Source organism: Heloderma suspectum, chromosome 3 (genome assembly GCF_057233095.1).
Source record: "Heloderma suspectum isolate Gila_16-S chromosome 3, 16-S_ref, whole genome shotgun sequence".
Lineage (NCBI taxonomy): Eukaryota > Metazoa > Chordata > Lepidosauria > Squamata > Helodermatidae > Heloderma > Heloderma suspectum.
The window spans coordinates 35414377-35438936 of record NC_139460.1 but is presented as its reverse complement, the minus strand read 5'-3'; the positions used below and the strand labels follow the sequence as shown (position 1 = coordinate 35438936).

At 43.9% G+C, this 24560-nt stretch overlaps 1 protein-coding gene across 1 annotated transcript in view; it reads left to right on the top strand.

The window, feature by feature from the left end:
* Positions 1-24560, top strand: part of ATP8A2 (ATPase phospholipid transporting 8A2) — a 519580-nt gene that overhangs the window by 116192 nt on the left and 378828 nt on the right. The window contains exons 24-25 of the mRNA XM_084845428.1: positions 4917-5055; positions 11275-11339. Of these exons, the coding sequence (XP_084701554.1) occupies positions 4917-5055; positions 11275-11339 (204 nt within the window). The remainder of the gene's footprint in view (positions 1-4916; positions 5056-11274; positions 11340-24560) is intronic.

Here is a 24560-nt window from a genome sequence, read left to right as displayed (position 1 = left end):
CATTCAAAGCCCTTCATGGCTTGGGGACAGGTTATCTGAAGGATCGCCTCCTCCCATATGTGCCTGTCTGGACGTTAACATCATCCTCAGCGGCCCTCCTCCGTGAGCCCCTGCCAAAGGAAGTGAGGCAGGTGGCTACTAGGAAGAGGGCCTTTTCTGCTGTGGCACCCCAGTTGTGGAATGAGCTCCCTAGTAAGGTTCGCCTGGCACCTACACTGTATTCTTTCCAGCGCCAGGTGAAGACCTTTTTATTTTCCCAGGCATTTTAGAATTTCAGCTTTCTAATCTTTTAGCTTTGGTGTTTTAAATCTGTATTTTAAATCCCTGCACTGCTGCGCGGTTTTATTCTGGTTGTATTGTTATACTGTGGTTTTAATGCTCTATACGTTTTATATTGTTTTATTGTGTGCTGTTTGGTTTCAATTTTTGTGAACCGCACAGAGAGCTTCGGCTATTGGGCGGTATAGAAATGAAATAAATAAATAAATAAATAAATATGCTGAGAGCTTAGGCCCTTGCTCTGCTCTCTCAGCCAGTTACGCTAAGGAAATGTTGTTTTTGCTGAGTAAATGTTTACTGTCTTGCTTTGGACAGCAGGAGAGCAAGCAGGGAAGTCTATAAATGTTATCTAGCCTGCTGTCTGCTTAAGACAGAAAAATGTAGACATAAAAGTATGGATGCTCCTGTTACGATTTCTCTTCACATTGTGTTTATAAAGTTAGCATGTTTCCTCACAATTATTCCAGGGGAGAGCCATGCTATGGCCCCTGGGACACTCACCCATGCTATATGTGACTGGCTGCCTGTGTGACATGATCAGTAGAAGGTGGGATGAGTTGCTTGTGGACATGGGGCCTTACTTCCAAGTGGAGTGTGCTTACCTTGTAGCCTAAACTGAATTGATAGAAAATGTTAAAAAAAGAAAAGGAAAAAGGAAAGAGTAATTTTATCGAGTTAGGTCTGATGCGGGCGTAGTACTGCCAGTCTCTGAAACATGGTACAGTTTTGGGCCAGTGGGCACATTTGAAACTTTGAGAGAGTTTTGTGGGTGCTCTCACAAAATGATTCCCATGGGAGGGGCTTGCCTATTCACAAAATGACTACTATGGTGGGTGCGGATAGTCACAAAACACCCATTTCCCAGAAGTGATGAGGCTAAAAGAAAAATAGCTTGTCCTAGACTCTTAAGTACAAGGCAGAGAGGGAGTCTGAGCTCCCAAACACAAAACTATTCTTTTTACAGCATAGTGTTCCGCTCTGTTTGACAGAAAGCAAAGTGAGACAGAGACAAGTAACTTGGCACAGAAAGTGAGTACAAGGCAGAGGTGGAGTCTGCGTCTAAATGCCGGATCACATATTTATCCTCACAAAGCACAACAAAATACCCAGTTCACAAAAGGGAAACTGGTGATGCTCTAGTTAAAACTTTTTTAAATTAAAAAAAATAAGTTTATTTTTTTTAAATCAGGAGGGTCCAGGAGCCCGGCAGGCCCCAAGGAAGGTGTCTGCGGGTACATTGGTGCCCATAGGCATCATGTTGGGGACCTCAAACTTAGAGATTGAGAGTGGGGCACAGATCTTCAGCTCCCTCCTCAGAACTCTGCCTGGGTTTTGGGAATTTCACTTAACCATGGCTAACGCTAACTGGGTTTGACGTAAAAAGAGGCTTGCTGGATCAGGCTGATGGCCTATCTAGTCCAGCATCTTGTCTCTGACAGATACCAGCCAGATGCATCCAGGATTCCCATCTTAACTAGGATATGAAATAGACAGAAATACAGGAAGCTGCCTTATACCAGGTCAGACTGTTTTTCTGCGTAGCCCACAACTGTCTACTGTAAATGACAGTAATTCTTCAGGATCTCAGGCAAAGGGTCTTTCACATCATATGCTACATGACTTTTATTTAAATTGTAGATGCCATGTCCTAGCTATTGATTGATTGATTAGATTTATATACCGCTTTCCACAATGTTTCAAATAGGGATGTCAGAGAATTTCGCCACGAATCTCAGGGAGCCGAATGCCAGCGCATTCAGCCCCCCGAAATCGGTGGCGGAACGGTCTGCCCCCCGCCCCCCCCGGGATGGGACTTACCTTGGGCGGATCTTCCTGGCGGCGGCGGCTCCGGCAGTGGTTTGGTGGCGGTGCGGCTGTGGCGGCAGCGGCGGCGGCCGGTCTTTCGACCGGCTGCCACCGCCGCCATTTCCAGTTAAAAAAAACCCGTGATAGCCTACGTAAAGATTTACGTAGCCTATCAAAACTAGATTTTTAAAAAACACCGTGATAGGCTACGTAAATGTTTACGTAGCCTATCACGGCTGATTTAAAAGAAAAAAAACACGCGCGTACGCAAATGGCAGCGCCCATGGGCGCCGCCATTTGCGTACGCGCGTTTTTTTTCTTTTAAATCAGCCGTGATAGGCTACGTAAACATTTACGTAGCCTATCACGGCTGACTGCAGGGACGCAAATGGCGGCGGCTACGGCCGCTGCCATTTGCGTCCCTGCTAGCCAGCGGCCGGATGTCCGGCTGCTGCCGGAGCCGGCCGGCAGTTCCACAGAATCCCTGCGGAGCGGAGCCAGCCAGAATTTCGGGGGGGAGGGACGGAGCGCCTCCCCCCCACCTCGAATCAATTTCGCTAAAAGGTAAGTGACTTTCATACATCCTTAGTTTCAAAGCAGTGAACATACAGTATTGTAATGTTCCAGTGGAGGCTGGTGGCTCTGATTTTGAGGGGCTATGCTTCCATTCTGAGTTTTAGTCAGAACCAGCCAGAACTTTAATGGAGCTATCCAAGGAGCTGAACCCTATCCCCAACATGGGCTAAGCACCTTGGATAGCTCCTTTAGAGTTCTGGCTGGTTCTGACTGAAATCCAGAATGAAATCACAACCCCACCAAAATTAAAGCCACCAGGTTCCACTAATTAAAACAACAATAACATTACACAATAAAATTATACAGTAATACAGATACTAATCACTGATAAAACTTCACACTCTGCTGTGCATTACAGACTGTGGCTGGCTGAGTCACACTTCAAGAGAAACAATGGTGAAAAGATGGGTCTTGAGGATATGTTTAAACCAGGGGTGAACAGAAGGTAGATCTTCAGATGTTTTGGACTTCAATGCCCAGAAGACCTCGCCACCATGGCCAATGCTCAGGAATGCTGGGAATTAAAATCCCAAACATCTGGAGATCTACTTTAAGCACACCCCTGGTCTGAGTGTCAGAACTGTGGGGGCCCATCTAATGTTGACTGGTACTTTGTTCAAGAGGGTAGGTGCTGTGACACTGAATACTGTACTGCAAGCACTCCTGAGGCAAACCTCAGGAACATATGGCGACCTCAGGAGCGCTTCCTCCGATGATCGCAAAGATCGGGCAGGTACCTAAGGGGTGAGGCGATTCCTAAGGCAACCTTATTCTCATTTTGGAGAACATGTGGGTCTGGAGAATATGCAGAAATGGGCAGATGGGTGAATGGTTATTCTATTTGGATTCCAAATGTGGAGCACGATCAGGTCAATTAATTGCTTTATTCCTGAATGTATGCATACTTTGAGAGTAGGAAGTCAGTCTAATGATATGACGCCTGTCAGGGTTGCCTCTGAGCACAGAGAGTGGCACAGTAGCTCAGATTCTGAAGAAGAATTGTAAGGTGTGCGGGAGGAAGTTTCCCAGGCTTGTCCAGAGGAGACACAGACTCCTCAGGCTTCAAAGGCCCAGCTGGACGGAGAGGGCCTCTCTTCACACACCCCTGTGAGAGATAGCAAGCAGGGAGAGGTGGAGCTTGGAGAGCCTGAATTCTTAGACGCCAGGCACAGAGCCAAGAGAGAGATGGCAGGGGCGGAGCTTAGACGGTCTGCCCAATTGGCCTGGCGGGAACAGCTACACTTAGAAGCTTCACAAGAGAGAGGGAGATCCCCCCCACCCCTTAAGTTAGGATAGCAGCCCGCCTTTTCTTCAAACGGTGGGCAACTTTCGTAGCTTTCCTTTGAACTCCCTGAAGGCATTTCTTTTGTAGACTGTGAGTCACTGACCATTTGCATCTGTATGACCCAATAAAGTCAGTGGATTAAAGAGCCGTGGATTGAAGCCTTTTTGTCTGTGTTTTGATTTGGCTTTTGAAGTTTCCAGCAGGGGTAAAGGGAATCCTGACAATGCCTCATTCTGATCTTTGTTTAAGAAATATATTAATTAAAACAATTAAGAATGTCGCTATAGCAAGTAGTGTGTGTACCTCTTCCTGTGCTTCTCTGCTGGCTGTCTTTCAAAGTCACAATTACGGTTTATTGCTTTCGAATCACTGCCCTCTGTCTGATCAGAGCACTTGGTTCTCTTATGCATTTTGAAATGCCCAATTGTCATGCCGGAGGGACAACAAAAGTTAACTGCCCTCTGCATCTCTCGTCAGAAGGTAGTAGAAAAGATCAGGCATCGCTCGCCATCATTGGTGTTGTTTTTGAGCATGGACCAAGGTGACATTGGTCTAAAGCAGTGGTGGGAACCTGTTTCATCTCAAGGGCTGATCTCCATTTCAGAGACGCTCTCGGGGGCCACATCTGGCCCCATCCATTCCAGCGGTGGGTGGGACCAAAGGGAAGAGGGAAACGGTCCAAAATACCAGCATATTTAAGCTTAAAGCTTTTACTGCCAGTAACTAAGCTTTAGGAGATGCATTTCAACCATTTTAAATGGGGAAAAAACTGCAAAAGCCAATAAACCACCAGACCATTAGTGGTTGGTGGGAAGGGGTGGAACCGTAGGATGGCGCCACGGCCTTCTGGGGAACCCAGGGAAGTCAGGAGGGTCAGATTTGGCCCTCGGGCCTGAGGTTTCCCACCCCTAATCTAAAGAGAACAAGACCTCTCAGTTCTTTCTTTTTTTTCCCTTCCTGCCACATCCAGGATTTACTGCTTCTTGGTGCTACGGCCATTGAGGACCGCCTTCAAGCTGGTGTCCCAGAAACAATTTCCACCTTAATGAAAGCAGAAATCAAGATTTGGGTACTAACAGGGGACAAGCAAGAAACGGCTCTCAACATAGGTAACAACCCTTCAACTTTTCCAGTAAGACGGGGGTGCACAGAAGGTAGATAAGAATATAACAGCCATGCTGGGTCAGACCAAGTGTCCATCTTGTCCTGGTCACACAGTGGTCAACCAGCTGTCAACTGGGAACTCACAAGCAGGACATGAATGCAACAGCACTCTCCCACCCATGTTCCCCAGCAACTGGTGCACAGAGGCTCACTGCCTCTGGTACTGGAGGTAGCACACAGCCATCAAGACTAGTAGGCATTGATAGCCTTTTCCTCCAGGAATTTGTCCAACCCCCTTTTAAAGCCATCCAAATTGGTGGCCATCACTACATCCTGTGGTAGCAAATTCCATCGTTTAACTGTGCACTGTGTGAAGAAGCCCTTCCTTTTATCTGCTGTGAATCTCCCAACAATCAGCTTCATAGGATGATCCCGAGTTCTAGTATTTGGAGAGAGGGAGAAAAATGTCTCCCTATCCACTTTTATAGATCTGGATTTACTGTTGCAATGACCCCAAATTATACTGCTGAAATGGAGAAAGCTTGGGGAGTAATCAGGAGTGGATTTTTATGTGGCAGCTCTAGAACCCACATTCAGTTCTGATACTCTAAAACAAATTCCTCAGCTCAGAATTTTATAACTCTAGTTGTACGTCTTTTGTACCTGGCCTCGGTTGGTGGATATTGGAGCTCTAGTAAAAAGGAAAAAAAGTCAATCCTGCAAACCTGAAATCTGCCCACCATTGTAGTAGGTTTGCCATGCACAAACCCTACTGGCTGTAGGGCGAATTATATAGGTATAATTTTTTTAATCGATTTTTACTGTGTTCAAGGAACAAAAACATGCAAAGCTAATAAGCATATAACACGACTATGTTTCGATTGTCTGGTTGCATTTCCTTTGTATTTCCCCTAACCCTTTCAGGTATAAAGCAGTCTTTTGTCCAACTGAAAGAGAACATCATTCCAAAAAGAAAGATGAGATGTCGGAGGGAGGAAGCAAGTCCCTTACCCCCTTATTAATACATGTAATGAACAGGAACCAGGTTTCTAGGAAATGATTCTGTTTGATCACGCCTCGCCAGTCTGTTCTGGTGCATTAGAGGTTTCAGAATTCTTAAAAGGAGGGCCAAGCCAAGACACTTTGCTGTCTGAGGCAGAGCATAAAATCCCTCACCCTGCAAGTCAAGGTACATAGTATCCAAGGCCAGTCAGGTTATTTTGGCACCTGAATTAGAAACCGTTTTAATGCTTTTACAGCACAATCCTACGCATGTTTAGACAGAAAGAAGTCCTACAACTCCCATGCTGGCTGGGGAATGCTTTTTTCTGTCTAAGCATGCATAGGATTGCACCCTTACTGTTTTTTTAATGTTCTTGTTTTTATTGTTTTTAATTGTTGTACACCACTTGCTGTCCATTTAGCAGATAGGGTGGTATATAAATACTAAAAATGAATGAATTAATGAATGAAATCCCCTCCTCTGCAATAAAAATACAATGATTAACAATTTGCTGCCCTTTCAAGACACCCCAGATCAGATGCCTAATGCTAGGGCCGGCCCTTCTTAAAAGCTACTTGCAGTAGTACTTGGCCCCGAGAGGTCCCTGGCGTATTGTTGAGCTGTGATCTTTCTATGTTTCAATGGTGTGTCAAGAGCATTCAAACCATTATCAGGCAGTGACTTCACCAGTCTAGGCACCACCTTAGCTGTTCATCTAAAGCTGCCCTTAACATTGAATCCCTATGGCTTTTATTCCTAATGATCTAGGACACTGGCAGTGAATCATTATCAACAACTGTGGCAGCACCTTTACTACCAAGGCCTAACTTGGCATTCAAGGAAATGACAGCCACATTATATCACCTCCCTTTATTCTTTTCTTTTTTTTTTTACTAGCATCATTTCTTACTAAAGAGCAGGCTGCTTCTCTCAAGTTTTAATGGTTGTCACCCCTTTCAAGTATGCCAAGGCCTGTGGCTGGGGAATGTTGGGAGTTCAGGACTTTTTTCTGTCTAAATATGCATAGGATTGCACCTTTACTCTTTGTGACCTTCAAGACAGCACACGTTAACACACTGACTGGCTTGACCATGAGTTGATTTAATTTAATCCAGGCCTTTAATGCCAAAGCTCTGGTATTCTGTGACTTCACTTGCATTAAGCTCAGTGGAGTTTTGGGCAGCCAATATTCTCTTTTTATTTACATGTAAAATGGCCTTTTCCTGCTTAGAAGGTAGATTTCCAATAAAGCCTCAATAAATCATATGGACTTTCCTTGCTTACCACAGCAGGGAAAAATGTAAATGTATTTTCAGAGGCAGGACAGAGCAGCTCTAGGAGGGCCTTCTGCTTTGATCTTAATGGAATGAGGGCAGATGATTTATTGAGCAATCCAGTGCACTAGTTACGCTGGGAGGTTACAGGGGCAGAGAGATGCTGCCACTACACGGGCCACTTCCTGCCTTCCAACCCCATCTAGGAATGCCCCTGGGACTGATATTAAGTCATCACCTAGTGTTGTTCCCATACAGCATTCTGGCTTGGAGTGGCAGCTTAGCCTTGTTTTAAAGCAGGGCTAGGCAAATGTGGTGCTCCAGCTGTTTTGGCCTACAATTCCCAGAATCCCTCACCATTGGCTATGGTGGCTAGGGCTGATGGCAGTTGTAGGCCAAAACACCTGGAGGACCACAGGTTGCCCACCCCTGTTTTTAAGTAAAGAAAAATATAAAATCCTTGGGCAATCTCATCAAAACCAAGTACTTCACATTGTTTTTAGATATATGTTGTCTTTGTGTATATTGTCTGTTCGTGTTTTTTTTTTTATGTAAATGGCTTTTAACCTCTGTATACTGTATTATCAGTGTTTTAATCTTTGTAAACTGCCCAGAGAGCTTTGGCTATGGGGTGGTATAGAAATGTTGTTGCTGTTAATGATGATGATGATAACAACAGCAACAACTCTCCACATGAAAGTGTGGTGGCATTTGCCTCCCCTCCACAATTACTGACATTTTCCCCACCAGTGCCTTTGTAAAGTATGAATGGTTAAGCGAAGGGGAGGGGATGACTCACAACCCTAGTAAATATCTCACTACAAAAATCAGGAGAAGGAATCTAGCTCATCCCTGAAGTGCTAACTTTCCACATGCAGGGGATTTCAGATGTGAGGGTGCTTTCAGACAAGCGATCCCCATGAGTATGTTGAGGTAGTACAAGCCCTTGAGCAAACTGTATCATGTGCCTTACTGAACATTTGAATCTGCTCACAGTCTGTTCTCATTACGAACTCCATGTCTGGTAGTCTCGAGGCCCCATCGAAGCAGAAGAGTGGTTGCCACCAGGCAGGCAGCCTGTGGGAAGTGAAGCTGGGCAGGCAGATGGTTACATGTAGTCTGACAATGGGATGTTTTCTCTGAAGACAACACTCAGACCAAAGACCCAAACTTTATAGGGCGAGGTGAAATCTCATTGGCCCCTAGTGTCACGTGACCATCCCTCCTGACCTTCTGCCATCTGCATTCATGCCATCCATATGCAGTGGCGAACAGGCCAGCAGCTCCCTCTTCTGGTGAGCTGCCATAGTGCACATTTGGATTTTTCTGCACAAGTCCCTTAAGTCTAAGACATCCAGTATCACAATACTGGTCACAATATGACCATTCACCTCAAGCACATGTTAGAAGCATGGAAGTCCCTCTTAAGTGCGCTTCCAACATGTGCGTGAGTTCATATATTATCAGAAAGCATCCCCAGCTCTGAATCTCCTTGCATGACTGTACGGTCTGGGGTCTCCCCACTGAGGAATTCAGTAGAACTTCTTGTTGTTGTTCAGAACTCCGTTCTCTGGCTCCAGTTGTCAAATGGCGTCTTGCTTGATTTGAAAGATGTAAAATAAAACAGCAAGCAGAAGCTTAGAAATTGCTGTTCACTGCTGCAGCTGTTGTTCCAGTCAAAAACTACCAGAAAATCCCTTTGAATTAGTTATAGCAAATTTGTAACAGTTTAGGGCTGTACTCATTGCCTGGGGAAAGACAATTGAAGCTGCAAGATCCCTTGTTTATTTCTCAGCAAAATTTTAAAATACAGTGTAGCTCTGCATGCTGGACCTTTATTTATGAATTCCAAGCATTTAAAAATAGTTCAACATGTAGAACTTCTTTTTTTAGTTACTTAAGGAATGTCACTGTATTTTTCTCTGCAGTTTGTTTTTTATTTCCTGTAAGTTTAAATGATTCATGTTAATTTTCTTCCTTCCTGCAAAAATGTTTTACTCAAAAGGTTTATAAAAACTACCCCATCATTTAATTTAAATTACTTTTTTATATAGCAAGCCTCTTTTGTGGAGTATTTAATAAAGCAACATGCACAGCTTTTATAAGAAGCTATTCACTTTATATAAAATATTTTTGTGCGTCCTCCCACTGAGCAATGCTAGAAAGCTTGGTTTCCTTTAGATGAGAGAGCACTAGAGACTTGTAGTGTTTTGTGATTTTTGTTTATTTATAAATATATAGGCAGAACATAAAGGGAGGAAAATGGCAGGCACTCTTACAAGGCATCAAATCCCCCCACTCCCAAGAGCAACTTGGTTAGTCCTCCAAGATGGCAGCCCTACATTCAGCTAACTCCAGCTAGAAAGTCCGAACCTATGTTCAGACAATGCATGACTGTTGTGTGCCCTCACGCAACCGCCTTTCTCCTGTCTTTGCGTGAGCACCGACCAAACCAGGAACTATGATTAATGGCTTCCAAAAGAAGATGTTTTTCAAAGCCAACTTTAAACCATGACTTCATATTGTGGCTTGTTTGGAAGCCGTTATCAATAGTTTCCCGGTTTGGATGTAACAGAAAGCTATGCTTAACTGTGGCTTCCTGGCTTGTTTCACGAGAAGGGAGGAGCAAAGAGGCTGCATGTGGGTGCATGAAGCTTGTGCATATCCTGATTTATTAAGCCAGGGTTTGATCATCGAAATGTGACCTCTGTCTGTCCGTCGCTCTCATCGTCTGCTGTAGGATTATTTGGGGGTTGTTAAACCCTGCCCAGGTTCAGACGACATGACAAACCATGGCAACCCCTCAGTGGGGGTTGAATATTCAAAATTGCTGCATGTATGCATCACAACCCACCATGGCTTAAATTAGCCATGGTGGGCTGCAGCGATCATGCAAACCAGATCTCTCTCTTTCTCTTTCACTCTTTCTCTCTCTCTCTCTCACCCCCCCTCCTCCATCCCCTTACCTTCTCCAAGCCCTGATGGCTCCTCCTTCAAAATGCTAATGAGAAAATGTGCAGTCCTGTGTTTTTTCCTTGAGAAGCCATTATTTTAAAATGGCATTACTAACTTCTCATTTTTCTGAGCAGTTGTAACCATCATCTTCCACCACTGTAAACTTCACAGCAGCTATCTCTAGAGCAGAGTTTCCCAACCTGGCACCCCCCAAATGTGTTGGACTACAACAACTCCCCAGCTGGGGATGATGGGAGTTGTTATCCAACACATCTGGAAGGTGGCTGCTCCAGATTGATGTTAAAATTGGACTGCAGGGTTGAGACCAGTGTCTGCAAAAAGTCATGACAAAACTCCTACAGAATGTAATCAACCTGGATTGCATCATTTGTCTTTCTATCCTTGGATTCTTTTAGCCATTTTACAGTAAATAGCAGTATTTGGATAACACGTCTGGAAATGTCTACTGTTTTATCCTAAGTCAGCCAGTGGCTGCTCTTTGGGGGATGGTGGCCCCTTTCCCTGTGGTAGAGGCTTTGTCTGATTTTGCACGCTGTTCATATTCAGTACTTCTAGAAAATTGGCATAGGCATTTAATGATGATGATGAAGATGAAGATGTCTGATGGAGTGCAGTTCTAGGGATGTTTACTCAGAAGTAAGCTACACTTTGGTCAGTGTGCTTACTCCTAGTAATGGTGTTTAGGATTGTGGATGCTGGACTAAATAAGTCTTTGGTCTGATGCAACATAGCTCTTCTTGTGTTCTTACGTTAACGTTGAACTTGTTTTTGTTGATTCTGGAGAAGAATGGGTTAAGCTGCAAATCCTATGCATGTTTAGACAGGAAAAAAATCCTACAAATCCCAGCATTCCAGTGCTGGTGTTTTCTATCTAAACATGCATAGGATTGTGCCTTTTATAGCTTTTATGCATTTCCTCAGTGGTGAAGCCATCACTGACACCATCCTGTGTGTGTTAATTATTTCCACAGGATATTCCTGCCGGCTCGTGTCTCAGAGTATGTCTCTCATCCTTGTGAACGAAGATTCTTTGGACGTAAGTAAAACTTTGCCACTCGTCCCTTTGATCTAAGTAAGCCGACTAGGCAAAACACAATGGGATGGATCCGGAGAAATGCACGCAGAAGGGGACTGGTGAAACATGACTTTTCCAGGTCCTCCTCCCCCTGGTAGCCCCCTGAGCACCCCCAAAAGTGTCTTCTGAGGCTTGGGGGACCCTGCTGAATGGGGTGAGCTATGGCAGTGGGATCAAGGGAGAAGGGAGAATCCCAAAAATTGTGCAGAGGCACCTCCTGCAAGCAGAGCTCCAATGAGTGGAAGGTGCCTTCATCCGGTTGTTGGGGATTCTCCTTCCCCTGCCATAATCCACCCCATTTATCATGATCCCCATGCTTTTGAGGGACTCGGGGGGCTGCTGAGGGGAGGAAGGGTGGAAAAGTCATGTTCCTCCAGTATCCTTCCATACATGTTTCTCTGGATCCAATCAGACAATATAAAATTTAATCTTTTTGGGGGGTGGGGGTTCAGGAACCTCCATCTTGAAGACTAGAATGATAGAATCATAGAATAGTAGGGTTGGAAGGGGCCTATAAGACCATCGAGTCCAACTGCCTGCTCAATGCAGGAATCCAAGTCAAAGCATCCCTGACAGATGGCCAGTTTCATCTTGAATGCCTCCAGTGTGGGAGAGCCCACTACCTCCCTAGGTAATTGGTCCCATTGCTGTATTGCTCTAACAGTCAGGAAGTTTTACCTGATGTTCAGCCGGAACCTGGCTTCCTGTAACTTGAGCCGATTTTCCATCTCCTGCACTCTGGGGTGACGTAGCAATCAGTATCTTTCAATTAGGCAAGAAAAAGAGAGAAATTTACCACAATGCTATTCAGTCCTCTGTTCTATAGAGTTAGATTTTGGCCAGGGATTAAATATCGACTCATGTCATAATGATTATTGTTCACTGCTATTTCTACAGCAGCATCAATTAGACACTGGCAAACAGCTACCTCTCTGTTCCTGCACATCCCCACCTGCATATGTATTTGTAACACAGGTGCCTGATAATATCAAGGATCTTTAACCAATAGTCACAGTGCACTGCACCAATAATTGGGGGGCTCAGGTGAGGAAAGAGCAAACAGACAAATCAGTGAGAACATAGAATATCTGAATATATATGGTTTGATTATAAAAAATAGAACAAGTAGTTACATGAACAACATTCGGGTGGGACTGGTAGCTATTTAGTTAAGTCTGTAGAGGAGGCTGGAGAAGGAGCGAGAGAGGCAAGATAAACAGAATAACATGTGAGTGTTTGGGTGGAAATGGAAGGATAGGCTGCCTCCAAGTAAGGGGCTAGGAGGTGTTAAGAGCAAGATAGATGCCCATGGGCCTATTTGGGAATAGGGTAGAGATGAGAATGTAAATAGCTTGGCCCGGGGACCCATGGGTATTTGTTCTCCAGTTAGGGAGACAGGCGAGAGAGGGTGAGTTAGGAAGAAGAGCAAAGGTTGACGCGGAGATACTACTTATTCCAAGGGAAGGTATAAATAACAACAACAATGATAATAGGCCACTGGCTGTCTATTTGCTACCGGGCCAGGTTTAAGGTTTTAGTACTAGTGTACAAAGCCCTAAACAACTTGGGACCAGGCTTCCTGAGAGAGCGCCTTCTCCCTTATCAACCTGCCCGGTCACCGAGGTCATCAGAGGGCTTGCTCCTGGTGGTTCCACAGGGACCCATGGCCTGATTGGAGTCCACCAGGAAAAGACCCTTCAGTGTGGTGGCCCCTTCCTATGGAATTCCCTGCCTTTGCTGGTCAGGCAGGTGCAAACGTTGTGTTACTTTCAGCACCCCCTGAAAACATTGTTATTTCAGGAAGCCTTCATCAAGTAACCGTCTGCAGTTTACCAAACTTGGTTTTATCAGAACTCTGTTTCTTACTTTAAAAAAATAAATAAATTATTCTAATGTGGTGATTTTATTCTTTATCCTGTCTGCTGTTCACTGCTCAGAGGTCTTTGGATGTGGAGTGGTATACAAATACTGTAAATAATTAACTAAATAATGACGGTGACCATGATGACGATGATAGTGATGTGTAGAAGGGGCCCCCTGGCTGTGATCTGCTGTGATCTGGGGATTCGTCTTGTAGACTGGAGCTAGAGGACTTGTGCAGATAGTTCCTTATGATGTATTCATGGCTAGGCACCCTTGCATACGTTGGAAATAAGCTGCGGGTTCTTCTCAGCAAACAAACCATGGAGGACTGGGGGCAGGCAAAGCCCTTTATGTCTCCTTGAGTCCCATATGGCATGGAGCTAAAAAAAAACAATTCTTGGATCCTTCTTGGATCCTACAAGGTGGCACCAGAATTTGAGTGTGTGTGTGTGTGTGTGTGTGTGTGTGTATGGCACAATAAGAAAAGATTAGTCTCTCTCTCACGCGCTGAACAAGGGACGGCCTCTTAGGAAAAGACTCAAGAAAAGCTCAGTGGACAACAAACTGCTTTGCTTACTGGACAGAATTCCCTTTTAAAACTTTGAGTTTGGGAAGGCTTTTCGCCCCTGAGATCAAAAGAGTGGTGAAGGGATGTAGATGATACAGGTAGGGTTTGCATTTCCCACCATAGGTGTTTAGTGCAGTAGTGCAGAATGCAAGAGGGGGTTGTGTGCATATTGGGTGTAGGTTTCTAAGAGAGAGATGCGAATGAGTGTTAATGTGTTTACTGGAGAATTTCCTAGTGCTCCCTGCATGATGTTTTCCTTTACCAGGGCTCTGGATTGCTAGTAAAGGGTCTGTGCGTTGGCTGACTTGATTGCATTTGGAAGTGAGCAGGGTGGAGGACATTTGCACATTCCAGAAATCTCAGGCAGTGGAGGCTGGTGGCTTGTATTTCAGTGGGACAATAAATCCGGTCTGCGTTTCAGTCAGAACCAGTCAGAACTCTAAAGGAATTCTGACTGGTTCTGACTGAAACCTAGAGCGGATTTACCATCCCACTGAAATAGGAGCCACCAGCCTCCACTGGTCCCAAGTCTGCCAGCCAGAAGTCAGGCATCTCTCCCACATTCTATATTAATTGACAGCCACTGTACACTTCAGCTTACTACTTCCTTGCCCTTTATGCATATGTTTTGCTTTGTATACCTTTCCCTAGAAAGATGGAGATTCTGGAGTCAAGGTGCTAGGGTGATACTGAGAATGGCAGCAAGGCTGAGCCTCTTAGTCAGTTTCAGCCTTCCCCAAATTTGTAAAATGAATTAATTAATGCTGGCCTATCTTACAGGGTTGTTGCAAGGATTACTGAGAATATGTGTGATGCACTGCTTTGAGCACTTTGGAAAAAGCAGAATATAAATTATCCGGTATTCTTCTTCTGTACATTTTACCTCCCTTCTGGACATCCTTCACTTGTTTTCACATTTATTGCCTCCTAAGATACATGGATATGGAAAAGTATAAGCAACTGCTCCATATTCAGTGGATGCTGTGTATGCCAAACTGTTGGTGATTATGAAATTGAGCTAGGCCAACAGTACAAAGAGAAAATGTAATTCAGTGGCATTGGAAGTGTTTGGTAAACTCCAGAACTAATGGAAACCGTGAAATGCTGAAAAGCATGCAGGAAGAGAGAGAAACCAAGAGGGACCCTATTACTTGCTGGACGATTCAAGAAGTTGTTGATTTACAACTAGCGGTCTCCTACATAAAGCATGTTTGTGATTACATGGTATGTTGTGAATGAATGCGATGAGAAATATCTAATAATGTCAGAGAAGGTGACACTTGAGTTAAATAATCATCTCTTCTTTGCCACCATACAAGAAATGAAGATTACTATTAAGAATGCATTGACCCAAAGGGGTCTCTAGTCTAGCATTCTGTTTCCTACCATGGTTGGACTGATGATTTCATAAAGCTTATAAATAGAGCAAGGTGGACAACCCTTTGGAGGGTTGGTGGGCTGCATTACCCCCGCTGAAAGCCTCTGGGGCTGCACCCCTCCTCTGTAGCCGTGGTTGCGGAATCCCAGCAATTCTGGTGTGACACAAGGTGCGTGATCCCTGCACATCATGTTGCCCAGCAGAAACGCAAAAGCTAACAGGGGCTCTGCATAGCATCTGATAGCATTCCCTCCCCTATGGAGCAAGTCCCCTATGAGGGCAGGTTCCAACATCTGGGACTATTTAGCTTAGAAAAACAGTGAGTAAGGGGAGACAAAATTGTTGTTGTTCAGTCGTTCAGTCGTGTCCGACTCTTCGTGACCCCATGGACCATAGCACGCCAGGCCTTCCTGTCCTGCGCTCTCTCCCAGAGCGTGCTCAAGTTCATATTCATTGCATCCGTGATGCTATCTAGCCATCTCATCCTCTGCCGTCCCCTTCTCCTTTTGCCTTCAGTCTTTCCCAGCATCAGGGTCTTTTCCAGGGAGTTTTCTCTTCGCATTAGGTGGCCAAAATATTGGAGCTTCAGCTTCAGTATCTGTCCTTCCAATGCGCACTCAGGGTTGATTTCCTTTAGGACTGACTGATTTGACCTCCTTGCAGTCCAGGGGACTCCAGCACCACAGTTCGAAAGCATCAATTCTTCGGCGCTCAGCCTTCCTTATAGTCCAGCTCTCACAGCCATACATTACTACTGGGAAAACCATAGCTTTGATTAGACGGACCTTTGTTGGCAAGGTGATGTCTCTGCTTCTTACTATGCTGTCTAGGTTGGCCATAGCTTTCCTCCCCATGAGCAAGTGTCTTTTAATTTCATGGCTACAGTCACCGTCTGCGGTGATCTTGGAGCCCAAGAAAGTAAAATCTGTCACTGCTTCCATTTCTTCCCCTTCTATATGCCAGGAAGTGATGGGGCCAGATGCCAATAGAGGTCTACAAAATTATGCATGGTGTGGAGAAAGTGGATAGGGAGACATTTCTCTCTCTCTTTCATAATAGTAGATCCCAATGGAGTCATTCCATGAAGCTGACTGGTGGGAGATTCAGGACAGATAAATGAATTACTTCTTTACACAGCGCACAGTTAAACTACGGAATTCACTTCCACAAATTGTAGCGATGGCCACCAATTTGGATGGCTTTAAAAGGGGATTGGACAAATTCATGGACAACAAGGCTATCAGTAGGTACTAGTCCTGATGGCTGTACACTACTTCCAGTATCAGAGGCAGGATGCCCATGTATGCTAGTTGCTGGGGAACATGGGCAGGAGGGTGCTGATGCACTCACATCTTGCTTGTAGGTTCCTGGTCTACAGCTGGTTGACCACTGTGTGAACAGAATGCTGGAATAGATGGATGCTTGGTCTGATCCAGCAGGGCTGTTGCATTCTTATGTTCTCCATTTCCAGTGTTCAGGCTGTGGGTACCAGTTTTTGTGTAGCATAAACAACACCAAAAGTGAAAGAACAGCAGGCTTGGGGGGATTTCTGAAGGAGGAATATGGAAAAAAAGGATGGTTGACCTTCAACCTCTATCTACATTCCCCATTCAGAGACATTTGAAATGCAGTCCCCCTAGGTAGCCAAGCCATAGCATCTGAATGGCAGGTGGCTGTCCCACCACTACTGAACTCCCTTCCCCTGGAGGTTTGCTAGAGCTCAGGGTCCTTGATTTTCCAGAGGCAATGTAAGACTCAGTGCTTAATTTGGGCCTGGGACACACCCAGCCTCAAACTGTTTCTCCAGTAGGAATCAAATCTGGAAGATGTGAGATGACAGAAAGAATCTGCACCCATTCCAGAATGTCTTGCCCACAACCTGGTGAGTAAGCACAATAATCAAGGGCAAAGTTACCCTTTTAGTTCTGTGGCTCAGTGGGGAATTGAAATGATTAGTCCTTCCCTTCCCATCTAACCCCTTTTTATTTTGAGTGATGCTGCTTGGCTGGAAGCTAGTAAAGGACTCTTTGATCTGAGTCATACATTTTCACCAGTTTGTAAACACTCAACTAGATGCACAGCTAGAAATGGAAATAAGGGCTACTTGTAAATGTGGCAGGTGGGGTACCAAAGTCACTCTCTAATGGAACAGCTGTGTCTCGGTGCTCAGAAAAGTTATTCTTTAGAATAGTAAAAACAGAGGGAACCCCAGGATGTCATGATCTCGTGGTCTAGATCCCTGCACTGAGGAAGGAAATTCCATATATAAGGAATCTTCAAGGAGCAGTGTTCAAATTGAAAGGGGACCAGCTCCCGTCTTTTTGTTGTGATGATTCCCTTAGGTATTGTTTTAGTAGGCTACCGGGCGGGAATTTTATTAAGTTCATGTTAAATTGCAAACCTAACAAATTTCTCCCCCATCCCTAGATCCAGCAGAGGATTCTGCTGCAGCAATGAGGAGCTGTGGCTGGAGATTTAAAACCAGCTGATTTAATCCATTACTGCAGGCTTGCCCAACCTGGCTGGGAGTATGGGAGTTGCAGTCCAAAACATCTGGAGGGCACCAGGTTGAGGAAGGTTACAGTACAAAGGGTAATATCCAATGTTAGTCCTATGTAGAGTAGACCCATTGAAATGAATGAGATGCACAACTAAAGTCCCATTCATTTCAATGAGTCTACTCTACGTAGGACTAACATTGGTTACTACCCAGAGTTAGGCATACCTAAGTCTGTTGATTTCAGTGCACTTAAGCGTGCATAACTCTGTTGGATTTAGGCCAGAGAAGCCACAGTGCACATAGTCAACTGCTTATGTATGGCTAAGAAACTCTGGATCTGAGCCATAATGACTGCTCTTAATAATTCACATATGTCATTTAAGACATAACGTGTTCTTTAATCAGAATAATTCTGAAAATATTTTGCCAAACAACAGTGAAAGCAAGATTATATAACTCATTGTAAATTACTTCAGGCTTGGCACTGGTTTGCTACAGATTTTCCTTAACACTTGAAACTGAATTAAGTGAAGTGAAAAAGCTTTAAAATTTGCAAGCAACATATAATAAAATATTTCAAAGTACTTGTAAAAAATATAGAACGCATGTCCAAAGAGCATTGGCGGCCATTGTTCTTAAGTTTATTGCATGTGATTTGCTTTTTAAAAATTTGTTTTGTTGCTGAATCTGGTAGCCACCCGCTTAACCTCTGAAGAGAAGGACCTCTGAAGAAGAAAGCGTGTAACTACATGCGAGTAGAACTAGATCAGGGTATCTGACTTGGTTAGCTTTGTCAGACCAAAACAGGATATTGGATTTGTAAGTATTGGATTTGTAAGACCCTGCATTATGACATTGGTGAGTGTTTCTTTGGGATATTAACATCCTCTGATCATCATTTCATCATTTAATAAGTATAGCATATTCCATTATCATCATACTGAAGGCCACGGAGAGGATACCAGATGCTGTTTTTCCTAGAGCCACAGGGCTAACATCTGAGTTTTTCTCTGCCTATAGGAAAAGTATGTTACATAGAACTTGTGTGAAGTGCTTGCCAGTTTGCCCATATTTTGGTCACTAGCTGTGTCCTCTTCCATTCTCTGGGAAGGATTCACGTTAAGAACAAAGCCCATCCTATGTTGACTGTGGTCTGCTGACAGAAGGATACTTTTTTTCTTCTTTTCTCGGCGACTTGTGGCCCTTCAGATTTTTGGCCTACAACTCCCATGATCCTCTCCATTGGCTATGCTGGCTAGGCCTGATGGGAATTGTAGGCCAAAACATCTGGTGGACTACACATTTCTCACCCCTGCTTTAGAGTCCAAAACTAAGATGTGTTACCAGTGTCTTGCTTCGGCTTGCTTCTGGGTTAACAATTTAAACAAAATTCAATAAGCTATGCCCACTTTTACTCCACCCCCTTTGGCTATCCCCCAACCCCTTCACCTTAGGTATGTGGGCCCTGAGACCCTTCCAAGATTGGAATTCAGCCCCTTGGCCCAAAAATGGTTCTGCACCCCTGCCTTAGGCAACCCATCTTTTTGTCCTTTGGGGCCAACTTGTCTCCAGGGAGAAAGAAGCTGAGCTCTACTGAGGGGAGGAGGTGCCTTTTCAGGGTACTCAAGACTGGTCTGTTCTGATCAATTTGCCTCCAGGATATAACGGGAGACTGAAGCTGGGCATTGGCAGGAAGCACCCATGTCCTTTCCCTGACATGGTCTATCCTGAACAAAACCATCCCACTGCATGTGCAGTGTCCACTTGCATCAAGATCTCAGGGGCAATCACATTATGGAAACTAGATGGGTCCTGATATAATCCAGCAATGCAGTGATGGTGTTCTTAGAATCATAAGACTTGTAGAGATGGAGAGGGCCTTGTGGGGCATCTAGTCCAACTGCCTGCTCAATGTAGAGCATCCCCAGGAGACAGCTGTCCAGCCTCTACTTGAAGACCACCACCCTTCCAGCTAATTGGTTCTATTGTTGAACTGCTCTTACTATCAAGAAGCTTCTCATAATGTTCAACTGGAATCTTCCTTCCTGTAACTTAAGCCCATTAGATCCAAGTTTATTCATCTTATGACTAAACTTCCCATATTCTCACCTTCTGCATCAGTTATGATATATCGTATTTTTATTGTAGTGATTGGGGAGAAGCTAGCCCGCCTTCCCCTGCGGCTCACTCCCCCTTCTGTCCTCTAAGTATTGCCACTGAGAAGACAACAAAGGGAGGGAATATATTTACACCAATTTCCTTAAAGCAGGGGTGGGCAATTTTCACCATGTATTTACATGCACACAGGTCTGTGCACACACTCCAGCAGTCTGGGGATCTCTAGGGGAGGGGGAGCCTTTTCTCCACCTCTCTCCCAGTGATCCTAATACAGATTGCTCTTTCCTTGCTGCTAGCAGTGGCAGGAAAAAAGTGATCTTTTTGAAGTTTTCTGGGGAAGGGAGTGGAGAGTACAAGCAGGGGGCGAATTCAATGGTGGTGGTGAGGTCAGGGCATGATTGGGGGGTGTCGCAGTACAGGCCTCTGGGGAATGCTGACTGTGCACTCTTGCCATAAAGTTTCTTTGTAAAACTCTTCTCAATCTGCTTTTGAGTTTGATTTAGATACTTTGGGACCATCTGTAAACTTGGCCACCTTACCATTCAGCAGCCATGTCCCTACTCTCCCTCTTCATATACCCACAGTGTATGGATGTGGATTAACGGGCTGGAAACAAGCCAACTGTATCTTTATGAGCCAAAGTGAGATTTCGCCAGTAGTGAGTAATAAACTATGAACTGACTATGCTGAATGAGCTATGAAGTTTCAAACCAGGGTGCTTGCGACAGAAGGGATGAAAGTGTGACAAGAACAATGGAAGAATTTCCCCAGGAACTGTGAGGAGAATAAAAAATGTTTATTCATTCATTCATTCATTCTGAGGATTATATCCAGCCAGCCTTGGGGCAACTAAGGGTGCAATCCTATGCATGCTGAGACAGAAAAAAAGTCCTACAACTCCCAGCCATGCCGGCTGGGGCATGCTGGGAGTTGTAGGGCTTTTGCCTGTCTAAACTTGCGCCCGAACAATTAATACAGTAAACATATTGGGTTGGATCAAGATTTAGTCATACTTAGAGTAGACCCATTGAAATATTTCAATAGATCCACTCTAAATATGACTAAAACTGAATCTAATGGATTAAAAAAAACAAACCCAATCCAGTCTCTCGCTGAAACCATTTCTTTGGCTTCAAAACAAGGAGGCTGAGCTCCTTCCTGGTGCCCTCCAGTCCAGCGTGTGCAGAGTTGTGCATAGAGGTGCATGCCACATGCAGTGGAGGGACTACAGAACAAGCCACCTACCACATGTTCATCAACCACAGATAACAGACTTAAAGCTTGCCCAACCAGACATGCTTTTGCTCTCCTCCCTAAGGCTAGCTACCCATTCATTTCATTCCTTCATTACATTTCTATCCCACCCCATAGCTGAAGCGCTCTGGAAGGTTTACAGTGATTAAAAACCATTAAAACACATTATAAAGAAGTGTAAAACCGTTTACATAAAAACATATAAACAGACAGCACAAATGCAAACAACCTATATCTAAAGAACAATTTTTAAACTATCAACCAAAGACAATCCAGAACCTGATTTTAAAAAATCCCTTATATGCTGCCAAATGCTTGAGAGAAGAGCCCAGTTTTTACCTGGCACCAAAAAGATAGAAATGTTGGCACCAGATGGGCCTCGTTGGGGAGATCATTCCAGAATTGGGAGGCCACCACCAAGAAGGCCCTCTCCCTTGTTGCCACCCACAGAGCCTCCCTTGGAGGAGGCACCTGGAGGAGGGTGTTAGATGCTGAACATAGTTTACAGGTCAGTTTATGCCGGGAGAGGCACTCTGTCAGGTTGGGTGGTACTCTCTCACTAGGGACATCTGCAGAGATGGCATCACCACTGAGAAGGCCCTGTTTCTCACCATTGCTCAAGTAGCCTTGGACAGTGGCAGCACCAAAGCAGAGCCTTCTGGAAAGTTCTGAAAGCCCCACTGGAGAGCAGTGACCTATGGGAGCAGCCATAGGAGAGGGGAATGGCATTGGGGGAAAGCCTGAGCAGAAGGGAAGGATAAGAGGGATCCTGGGCCCAGTCTGTCTGTGGATCTAGTCTTTTTATTCAATGGTTTGTTTGTAAAGTTTAGTAAGAGGCCTGAACGTCCTGTGATTAAATTCCTGCTGTTTTCCCATCGGCTATTCTCGCTTGTGCAGTCAACTTTTCCAGGACTGTGGGGTGGGGAGCTTTGTTTTCTTTTATTCATGGTTTGTGGTTTGTGAAATTAGTCAAGTTCTATGCCTCCCCCAACTCCTGCTCCTCTTTCAGCCTTCTTTTGTTTTTTGAACCTCACAAACCCAAGCTACTTACCAGCTTAGCAACTTGCTATATCTCAAGTAATATATTAATGCTGATGTGTGTTTTACACAGAAGAGGCAAATAAGGGGATTTCTCCCCCCACCCTTTATAATCTGCACAATAATTTTAATATGCAAAGACAGTGGGTTGGAAAGTGGCAGGATAAATACCTAGTGGACAAATGGAGTTTAAGGCTCAGCATTTTTGCAAACTGTGGGCTTTCGTCCAGAGGGAGACAGCTACATCGCTCTTATAACATCTGGGGCTGAGCATAGTTATCTTAATCACCAGCCAGGCTGAGTGGAGATCTATTATTGCAAGCAGTAATGGGACTTAGTGAAGGAGACTAATTAGGAAAACTGGGGGGGAGAGAATACATTTGGGGGTCAATTTCACTGTCAATTTTATTGCTTGAAGATTTTTAGTTTTTCCTTAATCATACAGAGACTCGGAGAGACATCAGGTTAATGAGTGAGTTGCGTGAGGAACTGTATCCAATAATCAGATGAAACGCGAGAAGTGTGGTTAAATGAATGGAAACCTCCTTTCTCTGGGAGAAACAAATGCAGACTTTCAGAGTGTTAATTAGATAGTCAATAATGCGTACACCAAGTCAGCAGTGCAAATGTGAAATTAAATATACAGCTTTCCACATCAAAAAATACAGTTTCTTTCCACTCTTGAAATCATTGTCTGAAATTACATGCGAATTCCAGCTGCTGGCTAATTGGACCTCCAGATTTAAGTACACAGTGAACTGGGTAATTCGAGCATTATTGAGTTTCCATTTATTTCACAAAGTAAAATAAATGGATTTGAGCTGTGAGCTACAGAAGAGATGGAATATATATATATATATAGAGAGAGAGAGAGAGAGAGAGCGAGCGCACAAGTATATATTTTCACATCTAGTTCACCCTTCTCTTGTTTTACTGAGTTCAGTAGGTGCTATGGTTCTACTGTAAGATGGCATTATAACCTTTAGCATCAGCTGCCAATTGAACCAAAAGGAATGAATGAGAAATTTGTTTCAGTTAGTGTTTGACCAGAATTTATTTACCCAATTTGCACCTCCCAGATCTGAACACGGATTTGAACGCAATCCTGTGTTGAAGCCCATAGATTTCCGAGCTTGCAATGTGATTCATACACCAAAAAAAAAAACATTCATCAGCATGCATACATTTGAAAAATGTGCAAGAAAATTTTGTCCTTTTGAAAAGGATGCAAACACACCTTTATCAATGGGAGAAAAGTGCATGCATTTCAAAAATGCACACAATTGATGTGTACCTTTGGGAAAATGCACACAAAAATGTGCATGAATTTTCATGAGAACAGAAAATAAACAAAGCTTGCCATCTGATACAGACACGAGTTGCAACGAGCTTCAAGGTAAAATTCAGAGAACCTCAGCAAGCATGAGTTTTGCTGATTTGCACATTGCTCTGAATTAGTTTATGTTGATAAAGGGGACGCAGTACCCAGGCCTTAGTAAGAGCAAAAGGCCCCTTTCATTCAGTTCAAACGTTAGCTGTCTGAAGAATTTGGATTTCCATAGTGGGCAATTATTGCAAAACAGAAAAAAGTAAAATAAACTCACAAAGGCATTACTATGATTCATTTTCTTACTTCCTCTGCTTTAGCTTGGACTTTGGTGATCAGATATAGCAAAAAAAGAAAAGGTGGAAAAAACTTCTACCCACTAGCTGCACTTACTCGATGCCATAGATGTTTATCTCTGAATAAAACAGAACCATGAGGAATCCCACTTCCAGCTTTTACTGGAAACTGAATGACTAAACTGATCATGAAAAATAAATAGAAATGAATAGTTGGCATTGTATACATTCCATTAGAGATCTAAGCACTCACGATTCTGTGAGAAATCGGATATGCCAGGGCAGGTTAATTTATGGAGATGTCTGAGAAAATAAACACTGACCTTTTTTTCTTCAGGAGAAGTGTGTGTGATCTTTATATCTGTGAAAGCTTACCCTTACTAGATTAATTGGACCTTTTGTACAGGTTAGTTTCACTTTGTGTGAGAAACTGATGCTGGAATATCTGTGGAAAGTGAACATATAATACAAGCTGAGCATCTTATGAAAGTCCCTGTGGATGTGAGAAAATGTAGAACAAATGGAATGCTCAGACGTTGTGGTCATCTGCTATAGCTTTGATCCTAAGCCATGTAGAGACATTCTCCCCATGATTATCTACATGTATGAATGGGAGCTATTTGGTTCAGGTCATTTACAGCCATTACTCAGAAAGCCTTCATTTTTAATGCATAGTTTTCAATGGCCTGAAATACCATGATTTATTTCATTAATTTTTAGCTTTCTGGCAAAAAACAAATAACCAGTGCTCAAGGTGGCTAACAATAAATTCCAGATTAACAAAATCATAATTAAAACATAGGATACAAAACAAATACATTAAGAACACAACAGTGAAAG